The sequence below is a fragment of the Podarcis muralis genome, chromosome 9, assembly GCF_964188315.1.
Source record: "Podarcis muralis chromosome 9, rPodMur119.hap1.1, whole genome shotgun sequence".
Taxonomy (NCBI): domain Eukaryota; kingdom Metazoa; phylum Chordata; class Lepidosauria; order Squamata; family Lacertidae; genus Podarcis; species Podarcis muralis.
In genome coordinates this window covers 52,168,402-52,180,993 of record NC_135663.1, presented here as the reverse complement: position 1 = coordinate 52,180,993, position 12,592 = coordinate 52,168,402, and the positions used below count along the sequence as shown (strand labels likewise).

Genomic DNA, 12,592 nt, shown 5'->3' with positions numbered 1-12,592 from the left:
TCCAGCAGATGTCAAAGTGATAAATAACTACCTGACATTCAAGAGACATCTTAAGGCAGCCCTGTTCAGGGAAGTTTTTAACATGTGATATTTTATTGTATTTTTGGTTTTTATGGAAGCCGCCCAGAGTGGCTGGGGAGGCCCAGCCAGATGGGCGGGGTATAAATAATAAATTATTATTATTATTATTATTATTATTATAAAGCAGAATTTAAGTTTCCTAGGGACAGGCATTGGGTTGTATTGAGCGAACTTTTATTCAGAGGAGACCTAATGGACAGGACTAACTTAAAGTTCATTGATCTTAATGGATCTACTCTGGGTAAATGTTAATTGAATACAGCCTGTTGTGTTTTTTTCAGATAATATTATCTACCTGGTCATTTAGAAGATGCTAGTATAACCTATTAATCAGAAAGAAATTGCAGGGAAAGTGGAAAGTTAAGATGTCCCTTTTTTTCTTCAAGTCAGTAAATTAGTTTGCTCTATTTCTCCAGGGTGTCTTTTCCTGATGGCTCGATGGTACTTAGTGGCATTCAGCATATAACCGAGCCAGGTTATGTAATGTGAAAGGAAAATGTCTGTCTAAAAAACCTGATATTCTGTTCTCTCTACCCTTTTTTATATTGGTGTGCCTCTTCTGTTCTCTTCTGTTCCTTTCTCTAAGAAAGAGACAGAGCAAAGGACAACAGTGGAGAGATAGGAACACAGAGATATAAAACTGACCACTTTCCACCTGACTCCCTATCCCTTTCAGCACGTCTTTCTTTCTCTCTCAGTTGGACTCACTTGACACCAGGTTGTCCTTCTCTTTCCCAGCAGATTCCATTGCTCAATTCACCATATTTTGTTTTCCAACTTCTTCAAGCTCGGTTGGGATGGGGCTTTTGGGGAGGGGTGGAGTATGGGGTTTCAAAAGCTTTTTAATTTTTTTAATAAATATGCTCAATTTTAAACAACTTAGGTTTAAACTGTTCTTACTTACATTTTTTTAGCTATATAAAGTGCATATTATTTTGAGTTAAAGTAAAAAAAGCTTCAGATGAACGGAAATTCATATACATGTTGTTTTTGGAATGACTGCAGAAGTTGTTCCCATAGGGTCTTTCTTTCCCCCTTGGGGTTTTTATTTTGGGGAGGGGGGTCTTCAAATCTTGGGACTCCCAAGAATTTGCTTATAACTCCCAATTTTTGTGTGGCTGCTTCTGTTTTGGCTACCTAAGCAATGTCACCTAGTGTATATGAAGAGTGAACAGATTATTTTTTGCTACTTTACTTCCTGCTACAACTTCTTCTTCTTCTTTTTTTCCTTTTTTTTTTTTTTGCTTTTATAGGAAAATAAGCCAATTGGGTTTAATGTCCAGCAGCTGATGGTAACAGACAAGGATTCCTCCCACAATGGGCCACCTTTCCATTTCACCTTTGTCAGTGGGAATGAAGACAGCGCTTTTGAGATCACTCAACAAGGAGTACTTACAACCGCTATTCAACTAAAACGCAAAGTGAAGGATCATTATTTTCTTCACGTTAAGGTGCAAAGTGTTCACAATATGGTGCTTGAAATGTATTGTAACATTTGTGAAGGGGAAGGGAATACTTCTGTGTGTGTGTGTGTGTGCGTGTGTGTTTAAAACGTTTTACCCCACTTCTTAGCTGAGAAAGCTCCCAGAGTGAGTTATAGATCAGTGAAAAAGCGAAAGGCTTCCAGCTGAACTTACAATATGTGTGAGTGCTGCTGCATATTCCAAGTAGTGATTTAGTGTGGGATATATAAATCATTTAACACTAATCTGGAGTATACTTCACTGTGACTACACTGAAAGTTACTACTACACTACCCAGTACTGCTCTTGACTGAGGCATGACATGGCAATTTAAGAAACTTCTTGTATGCATAGGCTTCTTCCCATGGCAAATGTACCTGCACAAAATTCATTCATTTTTTGCTTTTATATATCTCCTAACCTTCAGAGGGTTGGTGGTTCGAATCCCTGCCATGGGGTGAGCTCCCGTTGCTCGGTCCCTGCTCCTGCCAACCTAGCAGTTCGAAAGCACGTGCAAGTAGATAAATAGGTACCGCTCTGGCGGGAAGGTAAACGGCGTTTCCGTGCACTGCTCTGGTTCGCCGGAAGCAGCTTAGTCATGCTAGCCACATGACCCGGAAGCTGTACGCTGGCTCCCTCGGCCAATAAAGCGAGAGGAGCGCCGCAACCCCAGAGTTGGTCACGACTGGACGTAATGGTCAGGGGTCCCTTTACCTACCCTTCAAATAACTCCAGGGGAAATACATGGCTCTTCCCCTCTCCGTACTGCCCTCACAACAACCCTGAGAGGCAATTACCACATTAAAGTAGTGAGCTCATGCAGCATCCTGGCTCCTTTCCCCTGAACATGTAAATTCTAAGTTTCTCCAGCTGCACCCTGTTCATCTGAGTAGTTGTTTCAATAAGGGTCCTGCTGTTATTTGTGGGAACCATCTCTTAAGTCATATGCATTAAGAGTTCAGAGCACCAGCTCAAGAGGGCAAAAACCACCCCTATTTAAGTTGAACTGGAGGGAGTGGAGAGAATTCCTTCCTAATCTCAAAATAGATGACTTCTGATTTTAATGGCGTGTGTAGTAACATATTTAGGAGATTCGTAATTGGATAACTTGTCAGTATCTCAAGAAATACATTCATTGAATAGTTTTGTGCGTGGCTCTGTGATTCCTGGGGAAAGAATAGCTTTCTTTGAGTTTAGATCTCGAAGGGGGGAAAGCTTTCAAAGTGCCATCTGCTGTTTGAAACGGGTTACTTCATTGCTAATATTTTCCATAAAACACTGTGGCAGGTTTAGCAGTAGCTTCTTCAAGAACCATTGGCAACTCTTTGGAAATAGTTCCAGTAGTTGGAGCTCCGCACGTGCATGGATGGTTCTTAATTGCGATCCAGAAGTTGGAAGCAAATTGCACTATTTTAATGTGACAGCTCTTCGCTGGTCAATTCTTCTGTACAAAGCATTCATTAAAGACCTTGACCTCTTTAATAATCATATAAAGCTTCTGGTTAAAAGCTGATGAAATTGAGCAGAAACTCAATGCTTGTGCATCATTTTCCACTAGGTGGCTGATAATGGAAGACCTCAGTTGTCATCTTTGACTTACGTGGACATTAGGGTCATTGAGGAAAGCATCCACCCTCCAGCAATTCTGCCCTTGGAAATCTTCATCACAACCTTTGGGGAGGAATATTCTGGCGGTGTCATTGGAAAAGTACATGCAACTGATCAAGATGTTTATGACACTTTGACGTACCACCTGGATCCCAAGATGGACTCAGTGTTCTCTGTCTCTAGCACAGGTGGTAAGGTGATAGCTCACAAAAGGCTAGATGTAGGACAATATCTGCTGAACGTTACTGTTACAGATGGAAAGTTCACTACCGCGGCTGTCATTTCAGTCCATATCCGACAAATCACGCAGGAACTGTTGAACCACAGTATAGCTTTCCGTTTTGCCAACCTTGCCCCTGAGGAGTTCATCGGTGACTATTGGCGCAATTTTCAGAGGGCTCTGAGGACCACCTTGGGAGTCAGAAGAAATGACATACAGATTATTAGCTTGCAACCGTCTGATCCTCCATTGAACCTTGACGTGCTGCTGCTTGTAGAAAAGTCTGCTGGTTCTCAGCATTCAACCAGAGCCCTACTCCATAAGATCAACTCCTCTGTGGCTGACCTTGAAGAGACCTTGGGCGTCCGGATACTCAACGTTTTCCTCAAGCTGTGTTCGGGCCTGGATTGCCCTTGGAAATTTTGTGAAGAAAAAGTGACCCTAGATGAGAACATCATGTCAACCCACAGCACTGCCAGGCTGAGTTTTGTCACACCGCATCATCGGAGAACCGCAGTCTGTCTTTGTACAGGTAAAGTAACCATACAAAATATGCTGGAAAATAAATTGTGTATGATCTTTCACATCGCAGAGGGTTTAATTGCACTCCTTACTTTTAAGGCTCCAGTCTTAAGCCCAGCAATTTCATGAGAAAGGGAAGATGTACCTGGTAGTTATTCCTTTAGCTAATATGTTATAAGGTATCTCTTAAGCACTTGAAGAATTTTATTTTTGCCTTCCATTGTCTTTAAATGGATTCTGCAGCCGACACAAGATCTTCGGCATAGATTTTGAGGGGAAATTCTACTAGTACCTTTGGGGAAATAGCGTGCCCTTGAAAAAAGTGGATCAGCAACCTTAAGGGATATGGAAACAGTTAAAATATATGTTCGGCTTTTGCTAGGTAACATTTTAGGATAGCGTCATGTCGGGAGAAGAAAGTGTGCGGTGTCAGGTGAGCAGTTCTCCCAGTTGGAGCTCATATTATAGCAGTTTAGGAATCCCATGTCTCCTGTAATTTCTTGCTTATTTCCTTGTCACCTCCTTTAACACAGCTATAATTTTCATCACCCGTTGTGCCTGGAGAATATTAGGCTTTCAGTTTTAAGAGTCGTTGCATTAAAAAAAAATTGTCATGTTTGGGAAGAATGTGATAAAAATAAAACCTTGCTCTATTTATATATAACTATTATCTATATTTACAGAAGGAAGCTGTCCCCTTGTGAGCAGTGCCTGTGAGGGGAATCCGTGCCCTGAAGGAACAGAATGTATAGCAGATCCCAGAGAAGGAAAGTTTACTTGCATTTGCCACGGAAGCAACAGTGCCCAGTGCCCTGGTAAGATTTTAACTCCTAATAGCATTCAGCTTTATCTTCAGCCTTCTTGCTGAGAAATGCAGCTTTGAGCTATATCCCTCTCCTCCTTGTTTTTTTAAAGTATCGGTTGGACCATCAGTGACTTTTACTGGAAGCAGCTACATGAAGTATCGCCTCATGGAAAACGAGAACAAGGAAGAAATGAAGCTCACTATGAGACTCAGGACGTACTCGACTCAAGCGGTTGTTATGTATGCCCGAGGAACGGACTATAGCATTTTAGAGGTGTGTTAGTTTCAAATGCTAGAAGCCTTAAACTGCGCAGAAAACTGCCTTAACACACTCACTTTGAAATCTAATTTGCACCTAAATTGTCCCAGGCTTAGAATGAATCATTTGATTCCCATCAGCGACATATAACTGAACACCCTGTAAATAAGCAGGCAATAGACAGTACATATATAGGACACGGGTGGCGCTGTGGGTTAAACCACAGAGCCTAGGACTTGCCGATCAGAAGGTCGGCGGTTCGAATCCCCGCGACGGGGTGAGCTCCCGTTGCTCGGTCCCAACTCCTGCCAACCTAGCAGTTCGAAAGCACGTCAAAGTGCAAGTAGATAAATAGGAACCGCTCCGGCGGGAAGGTAAACGGCGTTTCCGTGCGCTGCTCTGGTTCACCAGAAGCGGCTTAGTCAAGTATGTGATGCCTTCTACAGTATTGGAAATGATGCTTAAATCTTCCAGCTACTAACAGTTTATAGACTAATATGCCTCACGTTAATATGGTATGATAAGAAACACTGTGAAAAGGTATGTGTTAACTGAGATGTAAAAATGAATGAAAATGCCAAAGTGTGTGTGTGTGTGTGTGTCCAGCAGTAACTGGAGGTTGAAAATGTATATATAAAGCACAGTCATTTCCACCAAAGTGAACCCCCTTGATCTTTCACCATTCTGAAAGTATTCTGCTTAATAATCATAACCTTATTCTTAAGGAAGAAAAAAATAAAGCAAAGCACCACATTGAAGCCAAAGGGTTTGGATATGCCATCAAATGACCACTATAGGTGTATTCAGGGTGCTTAAATAAAGCTCTCAGCATCAACATTGCTTGAACATAACTAGCAGCTTCTGCTCATATGAGAGTTTTGCTTAATAGGGTTCTGCTGCTTATTTGTCCCACATGTAGTGGCCAGTAGGTAGAATCCTGCATCGTGGTGCATGCTGCCATTCCTGGCAGTCATTGCCAAGAGGTGTGCTTATGCCCCTTTCACCCAGCATCACCTCGTGAGTAAGGAAGTAAGGTGGTTTCAGTCTGGATCCTGCAGGTGCATCACTTAGTGGCAACAGGAAGTAATGCCATACTGGGTTGTTACTCCAAATGAAGCTAGGGGAGAGAGAGAGAGGGCATCTGTTTATGTGTTGCCTTTTCTCTTTGCTTAGATCCACCATGGGAGGCTGCAGTACAAATTTGACTGCGGAAGTGGCCCTGGGATTGTGTCTGTGCAGAGCACACAGATCAACGATGGCCAGTGGCATTCGGTGTCCCTGGAAGTTGACGGGAACTATGCCAAGCTGATTCTGGACAGGGTACACACCGCGTCTGGCATTGCTCCTGGCACTTTAAGGACACTGAACCTGGACAACCATGTGTTTTTTGGCGGTCACATTCGGCAGCAAGGCGCAAGGCATGGAAGGAGCCCGCAGGTTAGCAATGGCTTCAGAGGCTGTATGGATTCCATTGTCCTGAATGGCCAAGAATTGCCCCTGAACAGCAAACCACGGAGTTACGCACACATGGAAGAATCTGTGGATGTATCCCCTGGGTGTTTGCTGACTATGACAGAGGATTGTTCAAGTAGTCCTTGCCAGAATGGGGGCATCTGTAACCCACTACCCAGTGGAGGTAAGTTTGGTGCTTTTTCACAGTATTTGCTTTGTATTAAGTAATGGGTGCTCTTTTCATTCTTGGTGGCTGAATTAATGGTACGGTGGCCAGAGTACTTGAGTTCACCTAAATGAGAAACTTCGTTTCTTACTAGCAGAAAGAACTTAATTTGAGATATTTTACTTACGGTCTATAGGCCTATATTTCATCATGCATTCATTTTACATCAGAAATATAAATGTAGTTCCATATTGTCGGGCTCCACAACTGACAGCACTAGCAGCTCTAGATTTAAGAATTGTGTTTACTTTGGAGAATAAAAGATTTTAAAAATGCTTCTGAGCATGAAAATGAAGCTTCGTACATCTTAGGACATTGCAAGCCTCCTTGTGTTATTTGAGTCTTGTCCTTCCTTTTTTACCAGGTAAAATGAGCAGAAACTAGTTGGGGGCCTTTTCAGTGTTAGCTCCAGGATGGAAATTGTTGTGTCCTTGGTATTATAGCAACCTAGTAAGTTCTGAAATGGCTATAGTTTAAGTTATGATCCTATAAATTGATTACATCAGTGAAACACTTATAGCTTATTATCTGGCTTTTTGCAACTTCTTAGCTTAGGATTGCTTTCATATTGTGATTATGCTCAAAATAACATTAGTTTTTGTTTTACACTGGTTTTGAGAAGATCTAATAGAAGGTTGGTTCCATTCGTTACAGAAAACAGCGTTTTGCTTTGTGGGTACCTGTGACATCCTTTTAATACTGTTTTTCTTGCAGGTTATTTTTGTAAATGTGCACCTTTATTCATGGGCACTCACTGTGATTTAAGTGTCAACCCATGTGCTTCCAACCCGTGCCTTTATGGCGGCACTTGCATTTCCGTCAGTGATGATTTCATTTGCCAGTGCAGAGGACTGTACACTGGTCAGAGGTATGGCTTCTTTACTAGCAGAATAGAATTAAACCTATGGTATTTTTTCCCAAGTTATGTTTTGCCTTTAGAATGAACGCTCTCTGATAATCCTTTGAGAAAGTTTCACACATTGCATTTTCTTAAAGTGTGTCAGTGTTTGTAAAAAAAAAAAAAAAGGAAAGGGTTCTGACCTCCCTTTGTCTCCTCAGCCTGGTCCTCAGACCCTTGTCGGCATAAAAGAGTCCACAAGAATATCCTTGCAGAGTACTTTCTGCTTTTATTCTTAAAAGTCTGTGTGCAAAAGCGACTGACCAACTACACACATCAACACTAGCTAACCAACCAACCAACCCCAAACTAACATTTCTCACTCTATATATATAACCCGGTGCAGGCCACTGACTCACGCTGACCCAGCTTTTTTAAGCATTAAAGAAACAGCGGCCATTTTAGCCATGACATAGTGTAGGGCCAAGATGTTTTACATGTACACTTTAAAAGATAAAGGGTGAGCAATGAGTAGAAACATCCCAGTGGTGATTTTGCACCAATGAAAAGCGCTTCCACTCAAACAGGGCAGGCACCTGTTCTTTTCTTTTTTTGCAATCCCCTACCTACTGCTGCCTTCTGTGCCATATCCCATACTATTCCAGAGGATCCCCCCACTTTCAAAACAGTTTTTCATGGATGGCTTGAAGGACTACAATGAGATGTGGAAATCAGTAAAAAAAATGAGTATCTAGTCTTCCCCCAGAGGAAATGTTTTCTGCCACCATGGGAAGCAACCCATACTCATCAGGAATCCCAGATTGCGTGTGCATCTTTTTTGAGTGAACGGTTTTATTTTCAAACCCAAGTTTTATTTCAGTAAGATGTGAAAAGGTCCTTTATGTCACATGCTACCATGTCTTACTTGGGGACTTGGTCCTGCAAACCTTTGGGCACATTTGCAAACATGGGAGTCAACCCAACATTGCTTGTACCTGAGGGTCATCATCAACACTCATGTTATTCATAGATTTGAAGAAAACTGACAAGATCTGTTCTCTCTTTTTTTCCATTTCCAGGTGTCAGATTGGTCCATATTGCAAAGACAACCCCTGCAAAAATAGTGGGAAGTGTATTGATAGCTTAGATGGACCTGTTTGTGAATGTGAAGCAGGTTTTCATGGAGACAGGTGGGTAGCTTTGTACTGTTCATAACCCTTACAAAGATTAGCATATAGGATGAATCTTTTTATTTTTAAAGTTTACTATCGGAGTCTGTAGTACAAATTTGATTGTGAGAATCGTCCCGGAATTGTGTGTCTATAAAGCATTCAGCTCAGTGATGGCCAGTAGCATTTAGTGCTGCTTAAAATTGATGGGGACTATGCCAAGTTTATCCTAGACAAGGGAATACATTGCACCTGGTATTGCTCCCATACTCCAAGGACACCAAACCTGAATTTCTCTCTCTCTCTCTCTCTCTCTCTCTCTCTCTCTCTCTCTCTCTCTGTGTGTGTGTGTGTGTGTGTGTACACAAAAGATACATGCTTATTGAGGCATGTATTACAGATGTTAACACATTTTTCTTCATTGCATTATAGCGTAATATTAAATATTCAGAAATATTGTTTTACTAGAAAACAGCAGAAGGCAAATAAACTGGGATTAGCTCTCCTTTGCAGTCTCTTTCATCTCTCATGATCAGGGATTTGTATTGATCATTCTGTACTTCAGGGGGAAGAACATAGCTGCACTAGAATTAGCATCCTTTTGCTCGCAGTTTTAAATGGTAAAATGTTTGCATTTGAACAGGAACCAAGGAGGAAATTTTGCTATGGAAGTTTTAGAACATTTCTGCAGATCATTTGAAATACAATTTTAAGTTGATTTCCTTCCCCCTCCCCACATATTTGGCTTCTTTTATTTATTTATTTTAATATAATGAATTGGTTTCTTTCTCCAAGCAATGGGAGCAGTCATACTCCCTGAATTCCAGTATTTAAAGAGATTTCGAAATCTTCTGAATTTCTGAGCCAGTGTTGTCCAGTGAGCACTGCCGGGACCTGAGAAGCGTGGTTTGAATTGCTACCTTTACTGTGATTTTATTGGCTGTTGTCCTTGAAGCTGCATATACAGCCTTATCAACTAAAGAAGGCAAAGCGCCACAAGTGCAAACTGTTAGTGGAGCCTGAACGCACTCCATCCTTCATCTGTAAAAATAGGAAAAAATGGTGGCCTGCCACACCAAACATGAGTGAGAACTCATGTTTAGAGTCCCCTATGTAGTGCAGTATTTCACCACCACTATGATGCTCTCACAAGGCAGTCCGACAGAGTTGTCCCAAGCAGTTTGGTTTGGGGGTGGTTGGTTTTTGCCTTGGCTTTCTGCGGTAACCCGTTACAACTTACCTGCTAAACCCATTGGGGATAAAATAGCTCACATGCGTAGCAACTTGGCTGCCACTTTCTTTGCAGTATGGTAAATGAATGTGTCCAGTCGTGTAATTTCAGTTCATGGAAGAATGCATTTTCCTGAATTCAAAACACATTTTTGTTAGGGTGGGGCTACGTTTGAGGCAGCTTGGTGCACTGTGTAGTCAGCTAAAATCTGATGTTCATTTTTCACATGGTCTAGTCCTTTCCCTGTTCACCTCCCTAATATTCTTAAGAGAGTCTTGTCTCCAGTCTTCAGAGAGTCACAGGAAGTGGGGAGCCAGAAAAAGATCTTCCTTTCCTTCCACTCTGCAGTTTTACTCTGAAATCTTACGCGCAGTACTGTGCCCAGAACTCATTAACTGCTCGTGCTAATGAAATTCCCTGTCACAAAAATGCGCCTAGAACAATGGGAGTTTCGAACACTGGCTGAGGGGTACTGAGTGACATCAAAGACATGAAAAAGATTGTGCCAGCTTAGAGTGGAGTACCAGAAGAGGCACTAAGTGATGAAGTGATTAATTCCCAGGCTGCAATTGTCTGTGCTCTTGTAACATCCTGTTAAAACTGCTCCAGTGTATTGGATATGTGGCTGCCTTTGAAGATGGTTTGGAAAATATGGTTGGTTCAGAGTAACTGCTTGATGCAAAGACTCTTTATATTAAATCATAATTCTTGCTGTCCGTAACACATACCCTATAAACAGAATACAGTGGTACCTCGGGTTACATACGCTTCAGGTTACATACGCTTCAGGTTACACACTCCGCTAACCCAGAAATAATGCTTCAGGTTAAGAACTTTGCTTCAGGATAAGAACAGAAATCGGGCTCCGGTGGCGCAGCAGCAGCAGGAGGCCCCACTAGCTAAAGTGGTGCTTCAAGTTAAGAACAGTTTCAGGTTAAGTACGGACCTCTGGAACGAATTAAGTACGTAACCTAAGGGACCACTGTACATAATTAAGTGTAGTTCCATATAAACTTGTATAAAGGAATGTAGGTGTGGAAGCGGGGGGGGGGGGAGGTTGAGGGGAAAAAGAAGGTATGAACAAAGTGTGCTGTCCTGGGGTCCTTGGAGAAAGGGCCAGAATGTAATAATAATAGAATCAATAATACAGACCCTCCAAGTGTCCCTGTTTTCCAGGGACAGTCCTGGATTTACAGAAGCCTTCCCAGTTTCTGATTTGATCCTGGAATGTCCCACTTTTCCTTAGGACTCCCCTATTTTCATCAGAGAAATGTTGGAAGGTATAAAGTTATGCAGCGCCCCCGAGCCAAAGAGATAAGCAACTAGGCAACCTTTAGAAGGCTTCTGAAGGCAGCCCTGTATAGTTTTTTAATGTTTGATGTTTTATCATGTTTTTATATATGTTGTAAGCCCCCACCCCCCTGAGTGACTGATGCAACCCAGTCAGATGGGCAGGGTATAAATAATAACATTATTAGTATTAAAAAGACATCCCTATTTTCATTGGAGAAATGATAATAATGATAAGAACAATGAAAATTGGCACCCAACACTCCAGATGAGTCACAGTATTTTTAACATGGAAAAAATATATATGGTGATGTTATAAATATATCCTGCACGTTCCCATTTTGTGCATTTGTAAGCTGTTCCTTACCTGTTAATTTTTCATTGCAGGTGTTTAACCGATGTTGATGAATGCTTAGAAAGCCCATGTCAGAACGGCGCTCTCTGTGAGAACACATACGGTGCCTATCACTGCAATTGTACCCACGGATTTGGAGGAAGACATTGTGCCGACGTCCTGAACAAATATGTTTCAACCCCCTGGAACATTAGCTTAGCAGAAGTCATTGGAATTATCATTTTCATAGCAGGGGTCTTCATACTGGTTGGGATTTTTGTCTTCTGCCGCCAAGTCATCTGGAAGAAGAAGAAGAAAAGCCAGCCAGAACCTGAAGACAAACATCTGGGAACAACAACAGCATTCTTGCAAAGGCCGTACTTTGATTCCAAACTGAATAAGAACATTTATTCTGACATTCCACCCCAGGTGCCTGTTCGTCCCATTTCATATACTCCGAGCATTCCAAGTGACTCGAGGAACAATCTGGACAGGAACTCTTTTGAAGGTTCCACAATCCCAGAGCACCCAGAGTTTACTACTTTTAACCCAGATTCCGTTCATGGCCACAGGAAAGCAGTGGCTGTCTGCAGTGTGGCTCCAAATTTGCCTCCCCCACCTCCATCCAATTCACCATCAGACAGCGACTCAATACAGAAACCCAGCTGGGACTTCGATTATGACAGTAAGCCGCCACCTCCTTTTTGAACTGAAAAAGCTTTGCTGGCAGGATATTGAGATTTCTCCTTTTAGCAGTTGTCTACAAAGGTTGAAGACATACTGATTTAAAATAAAAATAGAGCTTTCTCATTTTCAGAATAGGGAACTCCTAGGTTGATGTTGAACATCAAAGGCAGTAAATACTTGATTTTGCTGCTAACTTTTGTGGAGGGGAGGGAAACACTGCTTTTCGGTCACAACTTTGCCAAAACCCTGGATTTCTCCATTGTTTTCTGTGAGCAGCTCTCAGATCTGCCTTGTGCTTGAGGAAAAGGAAATCTAAAGGAACTAGAATTTTGGCAGAGTCTGTGAATCTTTCGGTCTAGGCTGTAGTTGAGAGAAGTGTAGGCAGAGAATGTTAGGGTGTCCAAGGG

At 41.9% G+C, this 12,592-nt stretch overlaps 1 protein-coding gene across 9 annotated transcripts in view; it reads left to right on the top strand.

Moving 5' to 3' along the window:
• FAT1 (FAT atypical cadherin 1) overlaps positions 1-12,592 on the top strand; it is a 120,165-nt gene that overhangs the window by 96,502 nt on the left and 11,071 nt on the right. For all 9 annotated transcript variants that reach the window (XR_013394261.1, XM_028743898.2, XM_028743902.2 and 6 more), the window contains 8 exons: positions 1,335-1,532; positions 3,103-3,904; positions 4,578-4,709; positions 4,810-4,973; positions 6,132-6,594; positions 7,351-7,504; positions 8,554-8,664; positions 11,552-12,183. Coding sequence is in view for 8 of the 9 variants with exons in the window: in XM_028743898.2 (XP_028599731.2) it covers positions 1,335-1,532; positions 3,103-3,904; positions 4,578-4,709; positions 4,810-4,973; positions 6,132-6,594; positions 7,351-7,504; positions 8,554-8,664; positions 11,552-12,183 (2,656 nt within the window). In the remaining variant the exon portion in view is untranslated. The remainder of the gene's footprint in view (positions 1-1,334; positions 1,533-3,102; positions 3,905-4,577; positions 4,710-4,809; positions 4,974-6,131; positions 6,595-7,350; positions 7,505-8,553; positions 8,665-11,551; positions 12,184-12,592) is intronic.